Source organism: Salarias fasciatus, chromosome 18 (genome assembly GCF_902148845.1).
Source record: "Salarias fasciatus chromosome 18, fSalaFa1.1, whole genome shotgun sequence".
NCBI lineage: Eukaryota > Metazoa > Chordata > Actinopteri > Blenniiformes > Blenniidae > Salarias > Salarias fasciatus.
Window position 1 is genome coordinate 2,971,768 of NC_043762.1, and position 27,970 is coordinate 2,999,737.

At 50.4% G+C, this 27,970-nt stretch overlaps 3 protein-coding genes across 9 annotated transcripts; all 3 read left to right on the forward strand.

The window, feature by feature from the left end:
• Nucleotides 1-185: 185 nt before the first annotated feature.
• Nucleotides 186-20,516, forward strand: tcf3a (transcription factor 3a). Of its 7 annotated transcripts, none has more exons than XM_030114147.1 (20): nt 186-685; nt 3,414-3,510; nt 3,851-3,923; nt 8,557-8,630; nt 9,851-9,926; nt 10,440-10,480; nt 10,578-10,713; nt 11,427-11,476; nt 12,605-12,728; nt 12,899-13,035; nt 13,139-13,289; nt 13,370-13,428; nt 13,500-13,578; nt 15,477-15,550; nt 15,631-15,810; nt 15,903-16,011; nt 16,150-16,276; nt 16,734-16,975; nt 18,518-18,664; nt 18,735-20,516. In XM_030114147.1, exons 2-19 carry the CDS (start codon nt 3,457-3,459, stop codon nt 18,655-18,657), a joined length of 1,926 nt encoding a protein of 641 aa, XP_029970007.1. In that variant the 5' UTR covers nt 186-685; nt 3,414-3,456; the 3' UTR covers nt 18,658-18,664; nt 18,735-20,516. The 7 variants fall into 7 exon arrangements, with proteins under 7 accessions (XP_029970007.1, XP_029970008.1, XP_029970011.1 ...); XM_030114148.1 differs by lacking the exon at nt 16,734-16,975 and adding an exon at nt 17,933-18,174; XM_030114151.1 differs by having other exon boundaries at nt 15,634-15,810.
• Nucleotides 20,517-21,313: 797 nt separating this feature from the next.
• On the forward strand, nt 21,314-23,285 carry uqcr11 (ubiquinol-cytochrome c reductase, complex III subunit XI). Its single transcript, XM_030114173.1, has 3 exons — nt 21,314-21,425; nt 21,992-22,122; nt 22,911-23,285. The coding sequence occupies exons 1-2, from the start codon at nt 21,376-21,378 to the stop codon at nt 22,110-22,112; spliced, it is 171 nt and encodes a 56-aa protein (XP_029970033.1). The 5' UTR covers nt 21,314-21,375; the 3' UTR covers nt 22,113-22,122; nt 22,911-23,285.
• A 485-nt stretch (nt 23,286-23,770) lies between these two features.
• Nucleotides 23,771-27,957, forward strand: mbd3a (methyl-CpG binding domain protein 3a). The gene is made up of 7 exons (XM_030114168.1): nt 23,771-23,926; nt 25,285-25,444; nt 25,668-25,805; nt 26,378-26,468; nt 26,556-26,733; nt 26,845-27,003; nt 27,090-27,957. Exons 1-6 carry the CDS (start codon nt 23,913-23,915, stop codon nt 26,996-26,998), a joined length of 735 nt encoding a protein of 244 aa, XP_029970028.1. The 5' UTR covers nt 23,771-23,912; the 3' UTR covers nt 26,999-27,003; nt 27,090-27,957.
• Nucleotides 27,958-27,970: the final 13 nt, after the last annotated feature.

Genomic DNA, 27,970 nt, shown 5'->3' on the forward strand with positions numbered 1-27,970 from the left:
TCCAGTCTTTTTGTTGCTGTCTGAGGACATTAAAACGCAATAAAAACGCATGGGCACGCTGGGACCGCCCTATCGGCGGACTCTGAAGCCTCATTGGCGGACACGTCTGTCAATCACACGGCCCTCGCATCTGATTGGTCCTCCCTTCGATATTATCGTTCCATCTTCTGCTGCTCTTGTCTGTCCGGCTCTCAGCCGTCCTCTTCCGCCAGTCGACATAGATCCACGGCAAATTAGCAGCCCGCGTCTGTTTTCTCTTGCGTTTCTCGGTTCAGACCGGTGACATTTTGCGGGAATCGAAAGACTCGTTGCGCGGAGACACGAGCCGTCGAGACGTGCTCGGTTCGGTGTCCCGGTCGAGGCTGAAATTGGACACCGCTGATGTCTCCGCGTCCATGTCCTCCCGCTGCGGAGTGATATCCTTTGGAATCGACAATGTGGAGCCTGTTAAAATGTCTACTTGGAAAATGAAATGCTTACAGTTTGTGTAAAAACCCGTCGTCAGAGCAGAGTTATGGTCCGTGTGAGAGACGCGCTGGCAGCTTCGTGAGGCGAGGAGAGGACAGACAGACGGAGGACAGCTTCACATTGTCTCCAGCGAGCCGTCGGTCCGGACCGGAGGACCCGGGGACAGCCGCTCCACAACTTTGTTTTCCTCCGCTGGATGAAACGGGATTTAATCCAGGTAAATGTGGACGAGACGGGCTTTACTGCAGGTAAATGTGGACTAACTCCTTTGTGGCCGTGCCGTGCGTGGCGCTGTGCGGACAGCCAGGCAAGTTTTCAGCGCCTCGTTCAACTTGTAGAGACAGAGAGAGAAAAGAGTCCCCCGTCCGGACGAGAGGTCCCGCTGTCCCTCTGAGGACTTCACCGGGACACATTCGTGGACATTACAGGAGTTTACTGGACATCAGCGCGTTTCCCGGCCCTTAATGAGACTAGAAAGCCTCGTCTGTCCCCTCCTGGGGACTCTAATAACGTGACAAACAGACCCGTCGGTGGTTAAATGATGGTTTTAGGGAGCAGAGACTACAAACAATGTTTCTGATTCACATCGGACACAATGTTAATTTCCTTTAATATAAAGGTTCAATATAAATATCTATAAATGTAACTATGTTTATATTTTAGTAACATTAAGGCTGCAGTGTAACGTGAATAATCATCGAAACTGTGCAGTCTTTCCTTTAAGCTCGTATCTCCTCTCCTTATCGTGGCATTAATCTGACTTTTAATATTTATCACCATGTAAAACCTGTCTAGCTTTCTTCTCTGCTCGATTTGAAGCCTCGGATGAAACTTTCTGGAGGCTTTGTGTTCATCTCAGTCCGCTGCAACAGGTTTTCAGGGTTTTTAACCTCCTGTGGCCCACCAGCACAGCCCGTCTCTCTCTGGATCCAGGCTTATTATAGCTCAAATCCAGGCTTATAACTGTTTAGATCCAGGTTTATAGCAGGTATCTGTGGTGTTTGAAGCTGTGAAAAGCTTCTGCAGGCTGAGGTGGGGGTCCTCACCCCCATTATTTGGGATTGTCTGAGCACTTTTCCCCCATTTTGACCTCAGCTCTCTCTCTCTCTCTCTCTCTCTCTCTCTCTCTCTCTCTCTCTCTCTCTCTCTCTCTGTCTCTCTCTCTCTCTCACACACACACACACGTCTGCTCTCTTACTTGAGATGAATCCACATTTCTCATTTGTGTTTGAGGCCTTTCCCCTTCGTCTCCATCCAGCGGTCCTTCATGCTTTCACAGCTGGACTCCGGGTTTTGCACCTTTGGCTCCCTTCTTGATGTGCTCAGCAAAGTAGAGGGATTTCTTACCATTCTTGCATGTAATACAGTGACAGAGTGACAAATTCAAATAGATTTTCATGTTTGGAAATGTCGATTGTATCATCTTATGGAAGGTCCTCTAAATATGAACATCTATCTGCTGATAGTCATAGCTGTGAACTCATGTAATTGTAAAAGAAATTGGCCTGTAAACGGCTCATGATGGTCTAAGTTTCCACAGTAAGTTGATGTTTGATGCACCTTTTGATGCAGCAGAGTGTTTTGTATTGGGGTGATTGTGTTTTGTGTGTTGATGTTACTGCTAAGTTTCCCTTCAGGAGTTTTTTGTTGTTTGTTTAATAATTTCACCATCTGTGCTATACAGATATTTATACCAACTTCCTGTGAGTAGCATTGGCCCATGGATGAGAAATACATTTTGTATGAGTTGTTGAGGGACTGTGTAGAATGATATATCGCTCTTATACACTGAAAAAAAAGTTTTAAACAGAACTGGCTCAGTGCTGAATTTGATTAGCGATGTTGGTGGCTCAGGATCCCTGCTCATGTGTGACCCTCCAGGTAAAAGTTGGGCCTGGAAGCCGGCCGCTTGTGGTCCCACACGGCTCTGAGTTATCGCTCAGTACGTTCCAGTGGAGAGAGGTGGTTTGAGGTGGAGGAAGCAGCCGGAGCCCAAGGCCTGACTAACAAGGAGCGCAGTGTGGCCTGCGGCTCAGCTATGATCACCAGCCATAGATGTGGGCGACCGAGGAAGCTTTTAGAACTGGTTGGATTTCTTTTTCACTACTTAAAAGGTACTGTGCTGGAAATGGGCGAGGATGTGCTGTTGGAACGGCGGTGGAATCTTTTGATGTGCCATTTAGAGAGCGATGGCCTGAGAACGACGACACTCCCTCTAACGCTGACTCTGTGGCTCTGTCGGTTTTATAAGCCTCACGTCACATTTCCACACAGAGCCAGAGCCGTGGTTTTCAAAGTGTGGGGCGGGACTCCTCTGGGGCTCCAGGGAGGTTCTGTGGGGGTCGGGGAGGGGGGGATGAATGCCTTTTATTAGCAAAATGACAACAAGGCAGTGGTACAGCTACGCAGGGCTGGGTGTGCATTCATTTAAATGTCTCAATGTTCATTGCAGATGAATTAAAACTGTAACAACAGTTTCTAGCGGTACATAAAGACTCGGAGTTCTGAGCATCTGACAAGCACCAGAATTAATGCAGATCAAGCAAATCTTATAGCATATTGATCATGCTTACGTCCAGCTTTCAGTCCAGTTGTTTTGAGACTTGAAAGTCTTTGAGTCGCCCTCTGAATATTCTCTGCAGAAGTTGATGTTTTACAGACTTAACCGTGCAGGACTCTGAGGGTGTGTAACGTTCATGACGACTGTGTAGTCGTCTTCATTTTAAGGTTTGTGCCTGTTCATGACGTGGCGGGGCTCTTCTGACGGTTCCATCAGATCTTAGACTGGATGTTGTTGTTGTCTTTCTCCAAATGTCGCCCCCTCCGCCCCGCCCCCCATGTGAATGGAGCTGTTGAAACATGCAGTGTGTATTTACTGGTCAGAATAGATAACCGTTCTACACACACATAAATGAAACTCACGCTCTCCTTACCTCTGCTTGTAGTCGCTTGCTGAGACTGAAAGGGCCAAGTGAACAGCAGCAGAGCATGGCTGCAGTGGAAACAGACAAGGAGCTCAGCGACTTGCTGGATTTTAGCGCGGTAAGATTTCTCCGAAGACTGCTTGAATTTTTCAAGTATGCATCCTAAACAGTTCAGCCTTTACAGAATTCATCAGGATTCCTGGACGGCGTCCAAAAGGCTTATCCAGGTTGGATCAGGGTTTGAAGGACTGCTCGGTGTACATGAGGCACTGCTGCTGTCGTGCCTCTTTAATTTTAGCTGGAATGTACAGATTGCCTCATGCTCTGAGTCGCTTTAGCAGGACAGGATAGTTTGACTCATCACCCAATCAACCTCTTGCTCACATGAGAAGGGTTCAGACCAGCCCTGCCTTCAACTGACTTCCAGCTTTTTGACTCTTACCTCTCTCTCTTTTCAGATGTTTGAGCCTCCAGTTTCCAATGGCAAGAACCGGCCCACCACTCTGGCCAGCAGTCAGTTCGGAGGCTCAGGTAAGCCTTTACTTACACCTGCGGTTCATGTTTATCAGTACTGAGGTTTCCCTCTGACGTCCGCGCTGCGTGATCCAGTTCGAATGAACATTTCCCAATGTTTAGAAATCAGATCAGTTTATTTCAGGAAACAGTGAAGATACATTCAGTGAAGATAAAGACAAACTCACCCAGAAGAAGACTTCCACTGCGTCTGGGTGTCCGTTTACACCACGACGGCACCACTGGAGACACGGCTGTTCAAAAACACTCCGAGTCTGAGTGGACGCAGGAAAACGCAAGTTTTTGAAGACACTGCTGTACCACGGCCGTGATCAATGCTGTTACTGCTCAATAAGAGCAGTGTTTTCCTCCAGACTCTCCTGGTCCTGGTCCCAGTCCAGACTCTCCTGGTCCTGGTCCCAGTCCAGACTCTCCTGGTCCTGGTTCCAGTCCAGACTCTCCTGGTCCTGGTAGTTTGAGTTGACAGTGACGTGACACGTTTCTCTTATGAAAATGAGTTTTTCTCTTGAGTCCGTGTCGTTTAAGTGAGACCTTGGTGTTTTCACTGACGTAGGTTTAAACCATAAAATGAAGGAATTTAGACATTTCAGGAAGCAAGATCATTTTTAGTTTGTCCAAAACCTTAGATGTTGTCAGAATAGGATTAAAAACGTGACTTCTGGTTTGTCTTAAAACTTGACTTATTGTGCTCAAGTGAAAATTATGTTACTAGATCATGTTATCATAGTTTTCTCTTTAATTATTTAGTGATTAAAACCTGCATATTTCCTTGTTTTTTATTATTTAGTGTGTTCTTTATTTACTTGCTGTCCCTATGATTGAATTGCTGGTTCTTCACTCCTCACCAGGACGGTTCCTTCTTCTTGGTGTTCGCTCTGTGAACTCGGTTTACTGGTCGCTACAATTTGGAAAACTGAGCTGAGTCTACGGTTTGGAGAGTGATGATATAAATGACTCAACTTGACTTCTTTTAGTCGCTCTAAACACACTAAAGCAGGAGAAGTTTCATTGATAGTTGTTAGTAGGCGTGTGGGAAGCAGGCTTTCTGACATGCATTTATCTAATAATCCTGAAATCCACCGACAGGGAAGCTGCTGGTGCAGATTGGATTTAATTTGTGGCTTTGGAGTCTGTGTTGCTCATATCACGGCGTAAAGCTTTGAGTGTGTTGTGGAGAAAGGCAGTGAGCCTCCTCCTCCTCCACCTCCTCCTCCTCATGGTCCCGGCCTGAAGTTTCCCGGTTTGGGTTGTTCGGCGGGGAAAGCGTGGCGTCCCCGACACGTCCTCGTCTCGCAGGTGTCCCTTCCCTCACCTTCTCAGCTGTCCCATTCAATCACTCTAAGGGACAAAGGCGGCGGTGGGGGTTGGTGGGAACAGCCCAATTAATCTCCTCTTACTCTAAAGGAGCGTATTCCCGTCCCAGTCTCACACCCGACGTCTCTCCTCCACGCCGCTCGTCTCCAGCCGCCACCAGCATCTCGAGCTGCTCACGCTCTCTTTGTGATGCCGGCATTAAAGAAAGAGTTAAAAATATCTACCTGGCATGTCTGTTCCTGCTTCGGAGCCACCAGATCTCCAGCGGAGAGGTGAAAGGCGAGGCGTTGGGAGGCTGGGTGGGGTTCAGGGGTCTCTGTTGTGTTTTTCACGTCTATTGTTCTGATACGGAGCTGGATTACACACATGACGTCTGCCGCTTCCACTCCGAACTCGTCTTCACTGGTCTCTTTATTCACAAAGGAAAACTGACGTTTTCAAGAAGCAGAGAGTCTGTTTAAAATGTCCGTCTGTGCCCGTTCCTGTAAATACAATCATTTTACTGATAGGAAAACTCATTTTAGTTGGTTCCAACAAACAGAAATAACCTGACAATGCCGCCTCTTTCCCTGGAGACACTCGGGGATTAAGGAAAATAAAGTTCAACATGTGATGTTTTCATGAGAAAATGTGATTTAATTCAGCTGCATCTTCAGCTACACAAGACGGTTTCTGCCTGTGGCACAAAGTGTGTGTGAGACTAGAAGAGGTCCAGTATGCCTGGAATGTTCACTTATTTCTTAAATCTTCATCAAGGCTGACAGAAGGAGGGAGAGGTTTATATTTAAAATGTAAAATTTGAGCATGTAACGTCAGTTCCACGCCTCGGTGTCAAACAAGTGGGAATTCCCAGTTCCCAGGACAGCTGGGAAGCTCTGAGGCCGAGAGGAGGACGACCTGCGGTCAGCACCTATGAAGTTGGTGTTGTGCTTGAGCTGGTACCAAGGAACACCGGCGGCGGTGGAGCGATCCTCAGCTTTTATCAGACGGTTCAGATGAAGTGAGCTCTGCTGATCAGCTCCATGCTCGGCCTCTTCCCCGTCAGCAGCAGCCTCCCTCCTCATCACCGCTCTGCGCGCATCACATGTTTCCGCGCGTCACTTTCTTTCAGCACACTTTCATTTCACGCTCTTAAAATCCCAAAATGTATATTTAAACTGTGGCGGGGCCGAAATGCAGAAGAGGGCGAGATGAGGATTTGCATGAGGAGTTCCAGGTCGCCAGATGTGGCGGTGAAGCCCAGTCACTCCATCTCGGCTTCCTCACACACATTGTTGTAAAGATGTTATATCACTTCCTCTCCAGTCAGAAGCGAGCGGCGTTTTCTCGCATTGTGTTGCGTTTGAGAAGCCTCTGGTGACTCACAGGTTAAACGGCCCATTGTTCAGGATTTCATTACCAGTCCTCACTCTCCGCAGATCGTATCTGGCATCGCGCTTTGTGTCTCGGTGACTCACTTCGCCGAGGGGAGGAAGGAGTTGTGTAGACGTACGACGGTGCCCGGGGCAGTGTTCCTGTAAAAACCGAGACGTGTCTGCACGCCGGCCCCGTGCTGAAGCCCATGACTCAGGCTGGAGGTCTGTTTCCAGGATCTCTTCCTGCGTAATTATAGAGCAGCCATGCTGAAAGGGGCGTTGCATGCTGGGAGGAGGAGTGCGGCGGGCTTCTCCACGGCCTCTGATGTTACTCACCCTGGTCTGTCTCTTTCTTCTGGAGTTCTGTCCCCGCTCACCGATCGGCCATGTTTAACATGAAGTGTGGAGGACGCACACCTGAAAGCAAACTGCTTTCAGAGTTTCCACACATGACTTCGACTCGTGAAAACCACTGCGCTGGTTCAGTGCACTCTGTTTCCCACTTTCTGGACCCACACAGGTTGATGATTTAAAAAAAGAAAGGTCTTTCATAAACCTCACTGAAGTGAGCATTAATTTACACGCCAGAGACAAACAGGCACTCTGCAGGATCCAGTCTGAACCTGGAAACGGTCTCACTTGTTGTGTTTGAGTGTCGGTCAGGGTTTGGCCTCACCGTCACGTTTTGACGGACGGACCGGACACGGCGTCCAGCTCTCGCTCTCTGGAACCAGAGACGCCTTAAAGCAGTTCCTCCGTGCTCTCCTTCTCCGTTCTGCCTGGAACTCTGATTTCTTCACCCTCCGATGCTTCCTCCAGGATTTATCATGATCCTCCACATTTCCCTGTTCTTCTGTCTCAGTTTTTAATTCCTCCCAAAGAGACGCAAGAAAGACAATTAGCATGTTTTTGTCTTCCTAATGAGCGTTCGGATTCGCTGCACGGTTCTGGTTTGTGGCGGGGCCGCAGCAGAAGCTTCTCGTTTGAAGTCCACAGTTTGACAGTTAATTTGCAGCGTGGGTCTCGTTCACCGTGCGATCCCGTTTCCAGCGAAGGTTCTGCGTCTGCAGGCTAAATGGAATTCAGCGCGATGCAGTCGGGAATACAGAACTCGCGACTTGCAGCGAATGCTTCATGCATTTTCTTGATGGTGTTTGATTGACAGGGAGAGTGACAGTCCGCTACCGAGAGGAGAGACGACATTGTCTCCTTCATGGTTTATTCTGCCGGTGTGGAGCGTATAGATCACAGTTGTCACGGCGCCGAGCGCCGCGGACCCATCACTCTGTTCTACTGCTGATCCTGTCATGATTGAGCCCGCCTCCACCCCGCTCCTCTTCCCCCCCTCCGCTTTTTAATTAGACAACAAAACAAAAATATGAATATTCATAGAGCTCGGCTTCATTAATATGCACAATTATGCAAATCAGCACGCAATTAAGCCTCAGCTTTCCCCCAGAGACGCCGCGTTGCAGTACGAGAGGAGATTGAGAGGAAGGGGACGGGCAGGAATTTCTGCTTCAGCAGTCCTTAAAATCACCTCTCTGAAAACACGCCGGCCGCCCTGAGAGCCGCACGTCTCCGCCCGGGGACGGCGCGTGTCCGCACGCACACGCCCAGACCTCCAGGCTGCGCTTCGGCCAGACGTGCGAGAAGAGACGGGCTGTGAACGACTGTTGCCATGGAAAATGTAAAGGAGTGGGAGAATGAAGGCTGATTGTGGAAGCCTCATACTGGGTGTTAATTATTCAAACTTCCTACAGCTCATATCCACGCCGGCTGACAGCACCGTCACCGCCGTCTCCGTGTGAGCCGCGAGGCTCTTCAGTGCAGCGCCGCTTCCAGCCTCGCTCAGAGCCGGTCACTCTCCACGGTTCTCCTCCAGCCGGGGCAATAGAACCTCTCTCTCCCGTTTATCACGTCTCTGTTGATCAGGACTAACCCAGTTCTTTGTCTTCCAGGTTTAGACGAGAGGACTGGGTCCAGTCCCTGGGGACCGGCAGAACAGAGCAGTCCATCCTTCAACCAGGGACGGGTATGTCCTCAACGCTGCGTTCACCACTCCCAATTTCAAAGATAAACCCCTAAAAATACTGAAAATACAGACTATTGCTTTGAATTCACACTGAAAGCATCTAACAAGCTGCTAACGACATACCACACACACACACACACACACGCACGCACACACACACACACACACACACACACCCCTCCCAGACCAACTGTAATGGCTCCCTAACCCTCCGTTCACAGCCTGGGTTCAGTTCAAGCTGCATTCACGGCGGAAGACGCAGCATTTACCTCCAGGTTTGATGTTTTCCGGTGAACAGAGCGTGATTGATTTGATCTGTATTGTGTGTGTATTGCACTGTGACCACGCCACGTCCAAGCTGCCATTCTGTACTGGAACAATCCCCTTTCCCCGATAAGAGACCAGGATGTGTGCAGCGCGAGTAACGGAATACACACATGCACTCACATCCCGTGCCTGGTCATCTGAAATCTGTAATGTGACACACACACACACACACACACACACACACACACACACACACACACACACACACACACACACACACACACACACAGTGCTTACTGTCTGTCATCACGACCCATTCTCCAATCAGAAGAAAACACGGTGTGCACTGCTTAATGCAGACAATGTGATGCTTTTTGAAGCCGTACCTGAGCAGTTAATGTGCTGGTGCTCAGAGGATGTGTGTTAAAGAAATGTTAAAGTCCTCAGACAGACTAAGACGGTAAACGGTGAGCTCAGTCTCGTCACACAGGTGAAAACGATGACGGGCTGCAGGTGAAGCGCTGTCGTAGCAGTTTGTTCATACTTGTCTCCCCAGGCATCTTTCAGTCAGTGTGTTTCTGTCTGTCGCTCAGAGATCAGATTGTCTTGTGTACGTGACTGAAGTGATCAGACCGATCCGGTGGGTTTCTGTGCACCAGGAATATCCTCAAATCAGCGGCTGGATCCGGGTTAATGTTTGGAGGGACAGGCTGTGTGTTTACATGACTGAATTATAATCTGTGTTTAATGGGATTACCTGTGGTCCGTTTTACCACAGTGAGTGGTGCAGCGGTAAGCCCCGCCCCCCCGTCCCCCAGCAGAGCCCCCTGTCTGCCCTCGGAGGCTCTCCCGGGGCCTCCCAGTCAGCGCGGACAGTTTATTTTCCTGCGGAGCGGCTTTGAAGTGTGTTTGTTTTCCTGCATCCCTGATATCCACGCTTTGTTTTCCCTCAGGCCTATGGAGAGGACGGCCTCTACAGTGAGCAGGAGGGCATGGCCTCGGCCCCCATTTTTGGATCCGGCGTCGTCGGTAAGAAAGTTTCGATCGAAGCTTCAACTTTCTCGTCTCTACAGCGAGCCGAGAAAGGAGAGTCTGTTTTTAAAGCTGCAGGACGGGACGGTACCGTCGCCGTTTAGGAGCCCACCACATCTGTGGCTGTGGGGTGATGAGGGAGGATGTGGAGGAGGGGTGTGTGTGTGTGTGTGTGTTCAGAGTAGGGGGGTGGGTGGTGTAAAGGGCACCCATGCACAAACAAGGCTCTCCCCCGGGAGTACAGTGGCCCATAGCTCTCCTCTGTTTAACTGTCAGGGGAGGGGGCCAGAGGTTGGGCACAATTGCCCCTAAACCATTTATAATGGGCCAATTTGTTGTGTTTTTGCCGTCCGCGGCCATAAATACCACACATCATCAATACACGGGCTCACGTAGCAGATGGGAGGCAGCCAAATGGGGAACGCGGAATGACCGGATCGTGATTTAATGTTGACATAAAAGCCTAATTTCCACCATCACAACACGAGTTTCTGTTGTTTTCCTGAACAGGGAAGGCAGAACGCGGGCCGTACTCGTCCTTTAACTCCCAGGTAAAGCAGCCGTTCTGCCGCAGCACCGCCTCTGTTTCCCCGCTCAGTTCCTCCCCCGGGTTTGACCTGATGGGTGTTTTCTCTGCCCTGGTGTTAGCCGGGCTTCATGCCCAGTGAGATGCCCATGCCCAGCCCCGATGCCCTCTCCCCGTCTGCTGTCAAGTCCGGCTCGCAGTTCTACTCCTCCTACGAGGGCAGCGCCAACCGCAGGAGGCCGTCGCACGAACCCGCCGGTAAGAAGCAGTCCGGCTGCCACGCTGGTGTCGAGTCATTTGATCTAAAGCAGCTCAGGCCGGTTATCATGGTTATTATTGAGTCTTTAGTTTGGTGTAACTTTAATTATTTTGCTCATTCAGAGCAAAGTTTTAGAAAATCTGTTCAAAGAAAGGGAAAAAAAAAAAACCTCTCCTGACCTGATGAGTAAATATCGGCTCATACTGAAACCGTAAAGACGTAATGGAAGCTTCTAACCGTCAAATCAAGACGAAACGGAGGCAGAAAATCGGCTCGGGGTTTGAAAGAAGCTGAAAATTATATTTAGGTGTGTGTATCGCCACTTCTCCTGTTGAGGTTTCTGAAGGTTTGTGAGAAGTCTCACTTCTTCTTTATCGTGAAAAGTGAAACCGTCTTCAGCTGATGAGTTCATCCGTCTGAACGTGAGCGAAGGGTTTATGTCTGGCTTTCATGTGATGATCTGGACGGTGGTTCACATTCAGAGCTGCTGTTGGCTTTTCCTGGTCTTTCCCTCCGTGGCTCTGGACGCAGCGCGTACGCCGTGGTGTAGTGGTTAGCAGGTTTTGCCTGCCGGTGATGAAACGGTTGGATGTCCGTCTGAACGGGTTTTAGGTGAAGAGCAGTCGTGTGTTTGGACGGATTGGCAGAGTAGAGGAAACTCCTGAGCCTTTCAGGTTCTGGTTCTCATGATTCTGTTTCTGTCCTCTTGCAGAATCACAGCCGAAGAAGATCCGGAAGGTTCCGCCCGGCCTGCCGTCGTCGGTGAGTAGAAACGTCTTGTCCCCGTCTCCTCTCGCTCCTGGGTAGCTGGAGTTTTAACGCTTCCGGAGCGACCCGAGCGCTCCCAGCTGTGGAGAGGAGAACGCCGCCCGCTCGGCCGCTCGCTCGCTCGCTCGCTCGCTCGCTCGCTCCATGTATTTATAGAGTGCTGCATTTGCGGGCTCTTTATTTTCTGGCCACATTTCCTCGTCTCTGCCAAGTGGACTCCGCTGAGGAGGATTCAGACCGGGGTTTGGTGCTCACGCCTCCTCGTTCACTCCTCCCACTCTCGCTCTCTGGGCTCCCCATTTCCTCATTTCTCAGCCCCCCTCCTCCCTCGCTCCCCACCTCCACCACCAGCAACAGCCCTCCCCTCCCCCTCCCCCCCTCCTCCTCCCCCGTCTCTCCATCCCAGCTGCCAGCGGAGTTGGCTGCCGTCCAGTATTCGGCAGATGGTTCAGTAATTAGGAGTGCATCTCTCCGCTCCCTCTTCTCCTCTCCCCTCTCTCTCTCTCTCTCTCTCTCTCTCTCTCTCTCTCTCTCTCTCTCTCCTTTTCTTTTTCTCTGTTTAATCAAATTACTGAAGAAAACTTCAGTCCATTTGGTTTCGAGTTTTCCCGGCGCAGTTTGATACTTGATTTTCACGAAGAAGAGTCTTGATTGAGGGAGATGTGGCGGCTCCTTCGCGCCGGTTACATCCAGTCCAACCGCAGCTCGTCTAATTCCGTCGCCGCCTGGTAATTTTAACAGGTTGACGTCTGAAGCTCGTCCCGATACGCGGGGACAGAAGCAGGGATGTGGAGAGCACTCGGCTCTGCCGCGGCCTTCAGAGACGTGGAGCTCGTCTGTTTATCAGATTAAGCAGTAGAGGCAGATTGTGAAAAGTAGAGGAAGACGCACTTTTAAGAGCTTTCTGTAATTGGCTGCTCGGTGCCTACAGCTTCTTTCTGTTTGTTTGAAACTTTATAGATATTGATTTTGAGTGAAAATTGAGCGTGAAGCACCAATCTGCTCTTAAAGGACCGTTAAAGAACAGTTCTTCCCTCTTTTTTAGATTTTGATTCACTCTAAAGCTCCGTTCTCGACTTGTGAGCCTCGGCGCTGAGTCGTTCCCTCGTTTGTTTTGCGCAGGTTTACGTCGGCGCCTCCGGAGACGACTTCAGCCGGGACAATGGCTGCTACCCGGCCTCCAAGGCGGGAAGCGTCTACCCTCCGTTCTACATGCAAGGTCAGCTCCAGCAAGGCTTCGCTCACGGTGAGGCGCTGAGCAGCGGAGCCGGGCGGAGGAGCGTCGGCGGTGGCGTCGGCCGCTGCAGACCAGGCTCTGAATGCTGCATCATGGTTGAATGAAGCCGTCACGCTAACGCGACGTGTCTTCTGTGTGGCCTTCATTGTCTCCCTCCCTCCCCCTCCCCTCGCCGACAGAAGGCCTCCACCCGCCCTCCGATCCGTGGGGCTCTGCCGGGTCGATGGTTCAGCCTGGATACTCTGCCATGCTGGGGAACCCCCCCCATCTGAGTCAGCATGGTCCCTTCACAGCCATCAACCCCCAGGACAGACTGGTGAGGCCCCCGGTGCTGAGGCCACTGGTCCTCCGGCAGCGAGCGTTTCTTCTGAGTGAACTTTCTAGACCGGTTTGTAAAGCGTCCTGTGTCGTCCCGGCAGAAGCGGCAGCCGCTGCCGCTCTCCCCCCACAGCTTCCCCCTCCACGGGAGCGAGGTGAACGGGGCCCATCCCGCCGCCTTCCACTCCGGGTCCGGCAGCTTCGGGGTGTCCAGCCACACGCCCCCCATCGCCGGCTCGGAGACCATCCTGGGTCAGTCCTCGATGCCGCCGCCGCCTCTCAGCTCGCCTCCGCTTCAGGAACTGACTGTCGGTCTTGGTTTGTGTTTCCAGCTCACCGAGGCGCCGTACCGGGAAGCTCGGGTGACGAGATCGGGAAAGCTCTGGCGTCTGTAAGCATCCGTCCACAGACACTGTCCCACTGTCCTTCTCCTGAGTGAACTAAGCAGGGCTGTTTGTGCAGATCTATCCCTCAGACCCCAGCAGCGGCGCGTTCCCCCCGTCGCCCTCCACGCCCTCCAGCTCTCCTCAGGCCGTGTCAGGTGAGTGAACGTCAGGACTGGAGGTTTCCTCACACCTCCAGGTCAGCCTGTTGTTTTGGACCGTGGTTCGTCCAGGCCACGGTCCTTCCTGTTTCCCTGTGAGGCCACGATAAGATCTTTGGAAAATGCATTGTTTTTCTGTGCTGACCGAGCCTCGGAGGACAGATCAGCTCCATCCCAACCCGCTGGGTTAAAAGTGGAATCAACACATTATTCAGCTTAACAAGTGACGATGAATTCACAGGTTAATAGAAAGTTTAGTTTTAACCTTTGTTAGGGAGAGATGTTAGGAGGAGACGAAAACACTCGCGATAACTTCTGAGTGTGTGAAGTTATCCCTCCATCTCCTGGACCCGCTTCATGTGGAGCACTTTAAATTACCCCTTTAATTTAGAAACGCTGACAGATCCTAATCTCTGTTGATAAACCGCCATTCATAGAAACACTTCTTCTGATTGAGGGGTTTTTCCACTCAGACGCTGAGCTGCTTTCGTAGTGCCCACATGGGTTTGACAAACCACACTCTCCCAAATCACCTGGACTCGGGGCTCTCGGGTCTCCTGGACTGGATGTTTCATCCTGTCCGGTCCTCCAGAATCTGCTGTTTGGATGAAATGTGTCGGCCGTTCAGCGGGCTGTAAAGAAGAGAGGGAACGGCTGCTAGCGTTGGTTTGATTCACACACGGCTCCTCATTATTCAACGTGGACATGCTGTAAATATAATGAGGGCTTAACCTTCACTTGATCTTTCACGCAGACACAGCAGCCAAATATAACTCATGAGAGAGGAAGGAAAAATACAGTAAAAATAAAGGAGGGTGGGCTCACTTCCCTATTTGTCTTTGAATGCATGCATGAGCTCATCGCCGCTCGCCGCGCCGATTACCGCTGCAAGGAGCAGCTTTCCCCTTGGACCCGGTTCATAACGTGGACTTCAGTGTTGTATCCAGCACATTCACCTGCTTCAGAAGCCAGCCACAGCTGACAGGGAACCACACACACACACACACACACACACACACACACACACACACACACACGCTGAAGACAGAACTGAAGAAGCCAGGCCACAAACACTGCTTCAGGCTGTTTGTCCTGGCCAGGTGAGACTGAAGCGCTGCAGCATCTGCTGCTTGATCCCGCTCTGACTCCATGACGGTTTCTGGACTCCCCGTTCTCCTCTTCCTGCCTCTGCTCCACGTCCAGGGAGTCCAGGACCAAACCCACAGACATCCTCGTAACATTCAGACTAATTCCGTCGCAGCCAAACATCTCAATTATGTTGATGCGTCGGCGCGGAGCATCTGCTGTGGGCTTGGCCCCGGCCGTCCCCTGACCCGGGATGGATTCTCCAGGATCCTCCTGCTCTGTGCCAGAGCTGAGCTCACGGCTGTTTGGATTTCAGTTCTCAATCTCTGTCATTTTGTTTTTTTTGTTTTTTTTTCTTTTCCCGTTTTGTGTTTCCTTGGCTGACCGCTGCGTTCAGCATCTGCAGAAAAAGCTTGTTGGCCGGAGCATCTGGAAACTTGTGTCAACATGTGTGCCTGGGAGAGACGCCGCTGCAGCCGGATGGCCAGTGTGTTTCTCATGCTTTCCCTTCAGGTCTTTCACAGGAAGTCGTCACTTCTTCACAAACCTTTGTTTGGCCTCCTGAATTTGCAGGCGGTCAGCTTCCTGCCGTTGATGCAGCACTTGCTGCTTGTCCTTTTCTTTTCTTCTTCTTTTTTAATCCCGCTTCATGCAGAATCCTCACTGTGACGCGTTTCTCCCTGAAAACTATTTTCATCATTAAATTAACGCACCAAAGGATGTGAAATATTAGCAGATAATTTTTCAGGTTATGGAGGTTTTATTGAGCAGATGTTGTCTCTTTGTGGTCCCTCCGTCTTCCTGTCCAGGCTCGGCTTCACAGTGGACTCGTCCGTCTGGCCAGGCCACGCCTTCTCCCAACTTTGAAGGGATTCAGTCCATGGTGAGTCCGTCAGCGTCTTTCCTCTTCGTCACATGAAGACAGAACTCCCCCGTCTCATCGCCCTGCCGTCCTCTCTGCAGCAGAGCAAACTGGAGGACCGCCTGGACGAAGCCATCAACGTCCTGCAGCGCCACGCCAGCGAGCAGGCCGGCCCCGGCCCCGGCCTGGCGGAGATGCAGAGTCTGCTGTCGGCCGGTCTGGGTCTACCTGCAGCCTTCAGCAACGCCGCGCTGGGCCTGGCCAGCCGCCTGTCGGGACAGGTGACCCGCCACACACACACACACACACACACACACACACACACTCCTGCCTCAGACACAGCGCTGCTCACACACTCTCTTCCCTCTTGAAGGTGCCTGCTCACCGCGAGGACTCGGTGGGTCTGCCCTCTGGTGGCGGCCTGCTGCACGGCCACCACGGCCCTGGATCTCAGCCCGGCTCGCAGCCTGAAGGCTTCACAGGTCAGACTGGACTTTCTCACGGCGCCGAGCGGCGGACAGGAGGGAGGAAGCCGATGGAGGATTATGCAGCGGCCGCTCCTCTGGCTCTCTGACGGTCCCTTCAGACTCCTGGCTCAGTCGTTTGACCTTCATCCGCAGGTCTGTCCGGCAGCCGTCCGAGCGGCGCTGCCATCAAGCGAGAGGAGAAGGAGGACGACGAGAATTGCTCCATCACTGACAAGTCTGAGGATGAGAGGAAAGACATGAACGCCCGTCTTCGAACAAGGTGTCCACAGTCTCCCTTCTCCTTTAGACTGACCGGCGGTCCAGAGACTGGCTCAGGGTCCAGGTCTTCGTAGATTCCACAGGTTTTACAGAAAGAGGTTTATAGTCTCTGGAGAACAGCCGAACACTTGTCACCTACCTGCTAATAATGACTTTTCTGAACGTGTGAGGATTATCTCCTGCTGGTACAGCTCATAATGAGAGGCTGTAGGTGGCCTGAGATGTGCCTGTGTTTAAATGGTGTTTAAAAAAAAAGATTTCTATTTAAATATACATATATTTTCCTAAATGTCTGAGTCTTTAGATTGATTATAAAAGCTAAATATTCACTGATCAGATAGTAATGAGGTGTATGTAACTGGCTGAAAGCAGCAACCAGTCCTGTCATGTCAGTAACTGTGAAGCCAGTGAACTGTACCCATACTGTTGTTGTTTCCTCTCCTCCTCATCTTCACTAGTCTGGATGACGGTGAGGAAGATGATGAAGATCTGCCAGTGGAGTTTAAGGTTGAGCGGGAGAAAGTTCGGAGGTTGGCGAACAACACCCGCGAGCGGCTGCGTGTGCGGGACATCAACGAGGCTTTTAAGGAGCTGGGCCGCATGTGTCAGCTCCATCTGAGCAATGAGAAACCCCAAACCAAATTGATCATACTGCAACAGGCCGTTAATGTAATTCTCAACCTGGAGCAGCAAGTCCGAGGTCAGTGGGAGTCCAGGGAGGAAGGAGGAGAGAGGAGGAGGAGGAGAGGAGGAGGGTCTCTCTGTGGAGGAAAACTCTCACACTGCTTCTGATTCCACCACATCCCACTGATCACAAACTCTACAGTCATGAAGTTAATCAGGATTATTCATTGATACCACGATGTCGGCATCCTGGGTGTTTCTGGTCAGATCCAGTTTTAATGCATTGGATTAAACACACACTTTAAAGCGGCCGAGCGCGAGACGCCGGCCTCTGATGTGGATCAGGAAGTGAAGCGGCGTGACTGTTTGAAGACGCGCTCATCCTCCAGTTCATCTCTTCTTCTCTGCCTTTCTGTCCACATTAACCGCTCTCTGCACGTTTCCCTGCTTCTGCTCGCCGCGCGGCGGCGGTCTGTCTTCTGTCGTGTTTGCAGCTTCAGAGTTGTGCTTGCCGCGTTAACAGGCCTTCGTCTCTCCTTGCCGCATGTTTTCTCCTGTCCAGCATTCAGCCTTTAACCCCCGGTTGGCCTCCGCAGCGCCCCGCTCTCCCCCACCCAGAGAAATACATCTCCGGCTGATGTATTTAACCCGGGCTGTCCGGCTCTTCCAGTGCGACTGCATTTGGCAGAGGGTGTTGCTTCCTCCCTCTCTCCCTCTGTCTCACTTCTCATGACTTCTCTCATTCTGCTGGATAGTCACCACACCCCCTCGACCTCCATCCTGGACCCAAATGACCACCAGAAAAGATCCGTTTAGCCTGGCGCGCCTCCATCCCGTCTTCAGCCGCCAGTTAAAACGCCCCGAACACACAGCAGCCTGACTCCACTGAGATCTTCAGGATCTCCTCTGGTTTCATCCCGTTAGCGCCGTTAGCGCCGCTGCGCAGCGTGAAGTTAGATGACAGTGAGAAGAGGCGCGATGGCCGAGGATGATCTGGGTTTGTTAACCGGCGCCTCCACCCTCACTTCTCCAGCTGCAGCCTCGTCTCGGTGAGCGACGAGAACCTGACGGCTGAGGAGAAGGAGCAGAGGGAGCGCGAGCGCCGCCTAGCTAACAACGCTAGGGAGAGAGTGCGCGTGCGCGACATAAACGAGGCCTTCAGGGAGCTGGGCAGGATGTGTCAGGTCCACCTGCAGAGCGACAAGGCCCAGACCAAGCTCATCATCCTGCAGCAGGCCGTGCAGGTCATTCTGGGCCTGGAGAAGCAGGTCCGAGGTAGGTCAGACCAGGAGGTCAGAGGTCATCCACAAGCACAGCAGAAGTTACTCACCTCCCAAAAGCCACTCCTCTAATCCTCCTCCAGCCTGCCGTGTGGCTGCAGTCCTGCTTTCCTTCACCTCTCTCACTTAAAACTGGAAGACTGACAACAGGAGACGATTAGAGGAAGTACATCCTGATTCTCTGCCAAATACCTGCAGTCCACTGCCCCCCCCCCCCCCCCCCCCCGCTCTCCTGCTCCTTCCTCCTCTTCTGTCTTTCATGGTCCACCTTATAGCTTCAGTCTCGTTTTGCCTGCGGTAGTGTTTCTCCTGATGGGCGCCTTTGTCTCGTTTCTCAGAGCGTAATCTGAACCCGAAAGCCGCCTGCCTGAAGCGGCGGGAGGAGGAGAAGGTGTCGGGCGTGGACCCGTCGCTGCAGCTGGGCGGGGGCCACCCGGCCCTGGGAGGAGATGGACACAACCCCGTGAGCCATATGTAACGCTCAGGTGAGGCAGGCCGGGCGCTCGCGCCGCTGCAGCGCCGGGCTGGATGCTAACCGCCGCTTTTCTCCCGCAGTGGACTGTACAGCCCTTCCATCACGTGGCCTTAAAAATCATCGTCAAGCATCTCGGTGTGTGAAAACACACACTCGCCTCATTCCTGACCGCAAACACAACGACAACAAGCACAGCCGGGACACCGAGGAGGTTTCTCTACCACAGCAGAGGGTTCTCACCGCCAGGCGTTTCACACGTCGGGAGCAAATCGAGACTTTATGAGCACAGCGTGAAGAATATTGGCATTCCCGTCAGAAAATGAGGTCTTACTTTCTGCAGCAGCACAGAGGAGGATTCCGTGTTCCTCCTGTCGTTGGTCAGGAGACGGCGAGGCGGCTCGGAGAGCCGAGTCCTGCCCTCCGGAAGCTTCGCTCTCCTCCTCCAGTCCTGAACATGTTACTGTCACTGCCGTGCCGGTGAGGGAAAGAGACGGAGGACGGCAGGCAGCCAGACACGTCCCGGGGGGCGGGGTCACCTGACGCACCTGGTCACCCAATACACCTGGTCACCTGACACACCTGGTCACCCAATACACCTGGTCACCTGACACACCTGGTCACCCAATACACCTGGTCACCTGACACACCTGGTCACCCAATACACCTGGTCACCTGACACACCTGGTCACTTAGTCCCCTGCCCTGCCCAATCACCTAAACACCTGACTCAACTAGTCACCTGACACACCTGGTCAGTTAGCCCCCCCCCCGGTCACCTGGCCCCCTGCCCCACCCGGTCACCCACTCTTCTGCCCCGCCCGGTCCCCCGGTCCCCCGGTCCCCCAGTCCCCTGACTCGTCCTCCGTCTGAGTCCAGCGTCTGTCCGACAGAACGTGGAGTATTGAAAGGGAACACGAGTGTTGCTGCCACCTGTTGCCATGGACTTGTTTAGTTTGGAGCTTTTTCTTTGGAGCCGTTGTGGAGCCTGTTCTAAGGATCTTCCTCAAGTAGAATTCATATATCATTGTTTCTGTTTTGTATTTTTTTTTTACTTTGTAATATAGTTGTGAGGCATTTTTGCTTTTTCATTTGATATTTGCTTCTTTTTTTCTGGTTTGTTTGGTTTTTTTTTTTTACAGTGTTGAAGTGTAAAACGACTTTATTTAGATTCCAGGAACAAAAGTGAGCTGTTGGATCTGGTGCCAGGTCTTTAGAGATGTTAGAAATGATGAAAACCTTCTGGCTGCACCGTCACATGTTGTGATATTGGTCTTTCTTTCAGTTATTCCCATCAGGCCCGTTGTAATGGGATTACTTAGTGATGGGGACCCGAGCCGGTCCGCACGGTCCGGGTCTTTTGGATGAGGGTCAGTCAGCCTGAACACGTCTCCAACTGATGTTTCCAGTTGTTTTTAATGGTGCAGGTACACGTTGCATGTTCTTCTGAGAGCGTCTGAATAAAGAGTCATGAGATGTGAGGAGAAGCCGGCGGAATTCGTCGCTTCGCTTTACTTCCTGATGGTTTGTATGATTTGTCCCTGCCAGCTGATACTGATGTGCACCAGTGTCTGTCCCTCCCCGAGTCCTGTCTGTGGACAACACTGCAGAGGACCTCCACTCCTCTGGTCTTCTGTCTTTCTTTGTTCTTTTTTTTTTGTTGTTGTCTGTTCCCCTGTTTTTGTTCCCGACCACAGACGAGCGGCTGCACATCTCTCCATCTTCTTTCTTGTTTGAGGACATCATGGATGAATGCCATGTCCTCAAAGTGCCTCCACTTTGCTATTTTTTTATATATAAAGTAGATATTGAGAACTGTTGTGTATATAACAGTAATGTAGCAATAAATGTGCCATTTTTCAGAACAAAACCCACTCTGCGAGTCTTTCCTTTTTTTTTTTAATGAAACCTAAAGCCTCTTTCCAGGATTATGTTGAATGTGCCTGAAGGAGCATGAACAGACCCTCAGCAATGATCCCTGCAGTCTGCATGTTCTCCCTGAGTGCACATTTGTGTGTGTCCTGTGGTCCGCTCCTGCACTCCTGAAATTTAACCAGAAAACTGAACTGTGATGGAGATCATCTGACATGGAAGAAGACAGGGTTGAACTGGTTGAGTTTTAAATCTGAATTGAAGGGAGGGTTCCGTCTGAATGAATTTGTGGGGAAAATGAATCCATTTTTCTGTGAAGCCTGAACTTTCTTTCATCTTCATGAACAGACGAGCTGCAGAGGAAACGGAACCAGCAGAAGAACCATGGTTTGGCTATTGGCGCCCTCTGGCGGTCATTGGGCGCTCTGTCGTGCAGTGTAATCAGACTCATGGATGATATTTAACATCTGATGTTTGACGTTAGAATATGAATAAACAGGATAAAATTATCTTCTGCACATGTTTATCATTCTATTCAAAATCGAGTTTTATAATGTAAAAACATATTTAAACAATCAAGACTTTCAACGTAATAAAAGGGTGAAGGTACCACAGAAGTTTGAACTTTGTCCTTGATTTAGATTTTATTTTTCTAACTGGAGCTGCTGAAAAAAAAACAAAAAATTTGTAATTTCAGTTGATTTTCTCTTGTTTTAATCAAAGATTGCCAAACTTGATTGTTTTGTTTGGGCTTTTATTGTCGCGTTACCCGGAAGCAGTTTTCCTTTACAAAGCTCTTCTTCCGGTGCCTTGGTCATCTCGTTCTCCTCTAAAGGACCAATTTGGGTGAAAATGCTCGGAAAAGTAATCGGAAACAAGTACATGGCGATAGCCAAGTCGTGGTAAGATGTTTTTGATCAAAACGTGGTGAAACCAGAGAATGAAGAAAAATGTTCTGACGCTTTAAAGCACGTCGTGTCCTTAGTGAGCATTAGCTGTTAGCATTAGCCGTTAGCATTAGCCGAGGTCAGCTTGGGGACATCAATAGAAAGTACTTTAAGAATGCTGAGGGATTTGTCTTCACATGATGAGTTTCACAGCTTTAGTTTGTCATTTAGAGTTTACGCTGATCGACATGACAATAAACAGGGAATCTGTAAGAGTCGAGCTGATGGAAGCTGCTTCCGACTGAACTGAGATCAGATTTACTGCTGAGCCTCAAAGCTTCAGCTGAAGTCAGTCACGTTTTACTGCAGCTTTTCAGTTTGCCATCAGAATTTAACAGAGGTTCCCTCTCTGAGAGTCTCTTGTTTTATTTCCCGGGAGTTAACATTTCCTCCTGACAGGTGAATTATTAACGTGCTTGTTGAAGTGACTTTCTGATCTCGGGCTCTTGTTGAAGTTCTCTGATGTTCAGTTTGAAGTTGTAAAACATCTGGGGTCAGCTTCTGTTGTTTCTCCTCCTCAGGGTCCCCACGTTGGCGATCTGGGGTACGACCGGCGGCGTGGCTCTGGTCTACCTCACAGACTGGAGGGTGGTTCTGGATTACGTCCCCTACATCAACGGCAAATTTAAAAAGGACGAGTAAAGATCACGAGGCAAGTCAACATTGAGTTTATGAAACTAACCCCAGCATGTTCAGATCCTCTCCATCAGTCAGTCAGAGGATGAAGCCAACGCAGTCTGACTCACTGCTGTCACCCACAGAGGAGACAGTGGATCCTGGATCCTCTCTCATGGAGGATCCTTTCCTCAAACACTATCTGGAGGAAAACTTCATTTCCACCAGTTCTGGTTTCATCGTCATCTCAGTCAAGTTTTCACTCAGTTTCTAATAAAATGTGTTCACGTAGAGTTTTTCTAAGTGTGAAAAGCAGTCACGATTGGAGACTTAATTGAAACCAAGAGAGGAAAACTGTTCTTCTGTTCTGTTATTCCCTCTGGGATTCTCCCAGACCCCCCACCGTCACCACTACCACTGGAGACCAGAGGGTGGCAGCACTGAGCTGCTGCTGTTTTCACCAGCAGTGTGAATTTGTTGTTTTGGGTTATTTCTCTGCTCCTGTGTTGTGACGCCTGCTGTGAAATGATTTTGTCTGTCAGTTCAGGTGTGTTGATTAAATAATTGCAGTTATGAGGCTCATTGTGATCCATCACACTTTCTATGAGAGCCTTGTGTGTGGAAACAGAATTCCTTTCAGCCTTTTGAGTTTTCACTGGAGTGTTTTTTCTTCTGATGATGCACTCAGTCATCAGAGGAACAGTGACTCGCTGCACCGCCTTGTGGGACGAAGTGGAATTACAAGTCCGAGCTGCAGCGTTCAGCTCGTTGTTTTCAGGTAGTCTTCTGTGTTGAAGCTGACAGCATTTCCTCTGCTCCTGTCAGGTCGGTGCTGTTTCTCCACATGAGGCCGTCTGCGGTGAGCTGCTGCGGCCGGACCTCACTCCGACCCTCCAGACCCCCCGTCTTCATCCAGCAGCGACATACTGAACTCTTTATCTGCCACAGCGTCTCGGCGCTCATCGTCTGCCCAGAAGAGGACTGACCCGATGACTTTTCTTTCCCTCCGGAACTGGAGGACGAGTATTTATTGTAATCTGACGTGGATCACATGTGATCCCTTTCTTCTGTTGTGATGAGAAAAAGTAGAGCGCTCCGTCGATCTGCCTTCAGGTTCTGTGTGATGAATTTCTCTCATCTGACTGTAAAGGTTGCCTTTCCTGGTTGAATGGGATTAAAATGATGCATTTTGTCTTCTCACTGGGGTGATTTGTTGTCCTTTCACTTCTTGTTTTCACAAACAACTCAATGTCTTTAGATCCGCAGTATCTAACACATGCATGGAAATTCACTTTTTTAAATAGAAGCGCTATCTCTGATGGGGGGGGGGGGGGGGGGGGGGGGGTCATCTTGAACACTTTTTTTTCTTGAAACAAAATTCTAACAAAATACAACTTGCAAATAAGACCATTTTTTTGAGGAGGGTGCATGAAAACATTTTCCTTGAAAAATTACATTTTACATTGATCTTTTTTGGTGTTTTTGTCTCTTTTTGTTCTCGAATAACATAAATGTGTAATAGTGTTCGATTTCACTGGACCGGCTCACTCGTGATCAGACTCCTTCCCTGTTTTACCTGTTCGGCTTCTGCGGTTCGCGTCGCGGAGCGTTCCTCCTCCGCACTACTTTCCGCGGAGGGTTTCCCTCCTCGTCGCCCCTCCGTCCATCCGTCCCGCGGAGGGATCTGCTGCTGTAATCTGACAGTCAGCGGGCTTCGACTGTAAAATCTCTCTTCTAATTCATGACGGCAGAAACACGCAGGCGGCTGGATTATCGTCTTTTTTCACGGCAGCGTCGCGGACAGGCAGCCTGCACTCGGCCGGGAGCATGGAGAGAAAAAGGTTTGACTTTTCGAGCTTTTCGAGCCGCTTGGAGTTGTGGAAGTGATGAGGAAACGCACGCATGCAGACGGACAGCAGTTATGAAACAGCAGCAAACCGGCCGGTGTGCCTCGTTATTCCACACTTTACCGCAGTTTGTGCAGATTAAACACGGGATTTTCTCTGATTTCACTCCGCTGGAGTGGGGAATGTGGAAGGATTATGTAAATAAGGCGCGGGGGGAGTTTGACGCGCAGCGGACGCAGCTAGCTTGATTAGCCTGCTAAGTTTCATTGTTTACACACGCAGAGGGCCGATAATCTGAGGAATACTTCTTCTACTCACTCAAAGTGTCTCAAACACGGATTTTTCTGACAAATGCTCATTTATAGGCTCATCCTGAATCTACAACATGACTTTTCTGCTCCTTCTGCACTTTATTAACAATCATACAGACCGTCTTCACTGTAATAATCTCTCATACACACTGTCTTTACAGTTAATAATCCCTCATATAGACTGTCTTTACTTTAATAATCCCTCATACAGAGTGACTTTACTTTAATAATCCCTCATAGAGACTGTCTTTACTTTAATAATCCCTCATATAGACTGTCTTTACTTTAATAATCCCTCATACAGAGTGACTTTACTTTAATAATCCCTCATATAGACTGTCTTTACTTTAATAATCCCTCATACAGAGTGACTTTACTTTAATAATCCCTCATATAGACTGTCTTTACTTTAATAATCTCTCATATAGACTGTCTTTACTTTAATTATCTCTCATACAGAGTGACTTTACTTTAATAATCCCTCATATAGACTGTCTTTACTTTAATAATCCCTCATACAGAGTGACTTTACTTTAATACGCCCTCATATAGACTGTCTTTACTTCAATAATCTCTCATATATACTGTCTTTACTTTAATAATCCCTCATAGAGACTGTCTTTACTTTAATAATCCCTCATACAGAGTGACTTTACTTTAATACGCCCTCATATAGACTGTCTTTACTTCAATAATCTCTCATATATACTGTCTTTACTTTAATAATCCCTCATACAGAGTGACTTTTATAATCTCTCATACAGTTTAACTTTATTTAATAATCCCATTACATTTAAGTGTGTGTGTGTGTGTGTGTGTGTGTGTGTGTGTGTGTGTGTGGTGGGCCGTCCAGGTGAACGTAGTCCTTGTTAATCTGTCACTTGTCAAACCAGGAGGTGACTGTTGATGCTACGGCAGCTCAGATGTTTTCAGGGCACTTATCCGTTAGCAGCTGCTGAACCAACATCTGGTGATGTCTTGACCTTCCCTTCAGAGGATTTTTCTCGCCTTTGAACTCATTGGTCCTGTCTCTGTGTCCAGTCTACCTGTGAAGCGTATCCTCAACAAGCCGCAGATCTTCCGCAGCAGCGCCCACCCCGACGTGACGGCCGGACACTCGGCCCGCGGCGGCCGCACGCTCCTGACCAAAGTGCAGCCGAGCCGACACAAACACCTGTACGACGGGAACCACCAGATCAGGGTGAGACGCTCCGCCGCGTTCGGGGAGGTGGAGCAGCGGTTTATCGCTGTAAAGGTTGTGCTGGGTTTGACTCGGTCCAGCCTGTGCTGTCGTCTCTTCTGCCTGAACTTCCTGCCCTCTGCAGCTGTGTGCTGCTTGTGGTTCAGGGTTTAGGGTTTAGGGTGTAGGGTTTAGGGTTTAGGGTTTGACCTCTGCTGCCTGCCTTGTGTTTTCTCCACTAAAGGCCAAACCTGACTTGAACACAACGCTGCCAGTCCGACAGACGGCCTCCATCTTCAAACAGCCGGTGACCAAAGTGACCAACCACCCCAACAACAAGGTGAAGACGGACCCCCAGAAGGCCGTGGAGCAGCCCAAGCAGGTCCGTCACGCTGTGGGGAGCAGCTGGGGGGGAGGGGGGGCGACAGGGACTCTAAACTCTTTCTGTCTCATTCACATGATTCAAACTGGAGTGTCTTCACAGCCTTTGTGTGTCTGCAGCTGTCTGTACACTGTAATGACCCTGGAAGCTCTCTGCTGCCCCCTGCAGGCCGGCGGCACACTTTGAGTCAAATACACACATTTACAATGGAGGAGGCGAGAGGATGCGGACCCTTGAGGGGGGGTTTATCGCCGTGGGGTCACATGACAGACTGTAGAGGTCCAGACTGAGGCTTCCTCTCATTTCTGACTCACACACACACCCACACACACACACGCTCAGTTGTTCTTCTACTGGCTGTCCATCACATGGTTTGATGAAAAGTGATTTTGTTTTAAACACTCCTGAAGTGTGTGCTCCGTCTACTGATCCCTCATCCCAAAGTAGATCTCACAGAGCTGAAAGCTCCCATTTACACCTTCTGGTTTTGTTTTTTTTTTCCTGACAGAGTAGAGAGACCGTGCTTCTGTATCGATACGTCTCAGTTGAGTTGGTTTGTTTTTCCTCCTCAGCTCTTCTGGGAGAGGAAGCTGAGCGGCTTGAATGCGTTTGACATCGCAGAGGAGCTGGTGAAGACCATGGATCTCCCCAAAGGTCTGCAGGGTGAGTCGTCCCCCCACCCCCAACACACACACACAGTCACAGTCCGTTCTCCCCCCGCTGAGCTGCGTCTCCCCCCCCCCCCCTGCAGGGTCGGACCCGCCTGCTCCGACAAAACGCTGCTCTCCGCCATCGCCAGCGCTCTGCACACCAGCCCGGCGCCCATCACCGGCCAGCTGACGGCCGCCGTGGAGAAGAACCCCGGCGTGTGGCTCAACACGGCGCAGCCGCTCTGCAAGGCCTTCGTGGTGACGGACGACGACATCAGGTGGGAGGAGTCGGGCTTCCCCGCTTAACGCCGTCCTGCTCTGCAGACGCTCGCTGTCCTCTCTGCCGTGGGGACGTGTCCTCACCCCGGCCGTGTTGTGTGTCCCCTCAGGAAGCAGGAGGGACCTGGTGCAGAACGTGACGGCGCGGCTGAGGAGGCGCTGATGGCCGACATGCTGGCTCACATAGACGACACCGCCGCAGAGACGGCGGCGGCCCAGCAGGTGGAGGAGAAGGTGGAGCAGATGGACAAGGAGGACTTATAGCTAAGGTTCCTTCACTCACACACACACACACACACACACACACACCGGCGTCTCCCTCAGGATCTAACTCGTCTCCCTGTTCCCCCCGCAGGCCTGCTTCTCCTCACGTCTGCTGGTAACTTTTTCAATATTCAAATGTAGATTTGTACACAGTTAAGCTGAAACAGACTTAAAGTGCAGACATTCTGCAGACTGCTTTTGTTGTTAACACAGACCCACACGCCCTGAGAGGGGGTGTGGGTCTTCTCTTTTTTTTACCTCTACGTAAGTCTGGCAGCGTGTGGATGGTGCTCGACACGACGCAGTGTTTCAAACCGTGTGTATTCCTACAGCGTGGATGAGTGTTACAGTGTGTGTTCATTTCTCCTCCTCCGGCTTCGCTCCAGACAGCAGGTTCAGTGAAAACCAGGTTTCCCTTCTGAGAAAAGCTCAAACACTTCCTGTAGTCCCAAGGACCGAGGCCGACACGTCCCAGTGTTCCCTGAACGCAGCACGGTGTGAGAGGAGCTCCTCGACCTGATCGGCTGCTGTTTGTCACAAATCATGTAATATTAATATTCAGCAGAGGATGGAAGTCATTGAGACTTCTGTTAAGGCAGACCATGAGGGAGCTCTTTAAACTGCCTTTTAGCACAAATACTGTAAAGTTAACCAGGATAAACAGCGGTTCCTCAAGCCTGTTGGTTTGTGGGTCAACCTGGGTTCATGAAACCTGCTGCTGGACGTTTAGCCGGGACTCCTTGTTTTCTAACCAGCCGATGTGTTCAGCTCAGAGCGTCTGTGGCTGAGAATGACTGAAGGATTCACATTGTTTGTTCTTCTCACATAAGTTTACGGTTCATGATGTTTCTATTGTTTTTTTCTTTTTCTTTTTTTTTTTTTCTTTTTTTTAAGCCACATTTGAGTTTGGACAGAAAAGGGTTGTAAATACCAAACCAGTGTACTGTTCCTCTCTGTGCCACTGGAAGTACA

What these genes read in the sequence shown, in the direction of transcription:
- tcf3a (XM_030114147.1), top strand. Translation starts at nt 3,457, where the DNA reads ATGGCTGCAGTGGAAACAGACAAGGAGCTCAGCGACTTGCTGGATTTT. An exon ending in ACTTGCTGGATTTTAGCGCG is followed by an intron (nt 3,511 to 3,850) that starts GTAAGATTTCTC and finishes CTCTCTTTTCAG; the next exon opens with ATGTTTGAGCCTCCAGTTTC. An exon ending in TTGAAGGGATTCAGTCCATG is followed by an intron (nt 15,551 to 15,630) that starts GTGAGTCCGTCA and finishes TCCTCTCTGCAG; the next exon opens with CAGAGCAAACTGGAGGACCG.
- mbd3a (XM_030114168.1), top strand. An exon ending in CCGTGGAGCAGCCCAAGCAG is followed by an intron (nt 25,806 to 26,377) that starts GTCCGTCACGCT and finishes TTTCCTCCTCAG; the next exon opens with CTCTTCTGGGAGAGGAAGCT. An exon ending in GTGACGGACGACGACATCAG is followed by an intron (nt 26,734 to 26,844) that starts GTGGGAGGAGTC and finishes GTGTCCCCTCAG; the next exon opens with GAAGCAGGAGGGACCTGGTG.
- uqcr11 (XM_030114173.1), top strand. Translation starts at nt 21,376, where the DNA reads ATGCTCGGAAAAGTAATCGGAAACAAGTACATGGCGATAGCCAAGTCG. An exon ending in ATGGCGATAGCCAAGTCGTG is followed by an intron (nt 21,426 to 21,991) that starts GTAAGATGTTTT and finishes TCTCCTCCTCAG; the next exon opens with GGTCCCCACGTTGGCGATCT.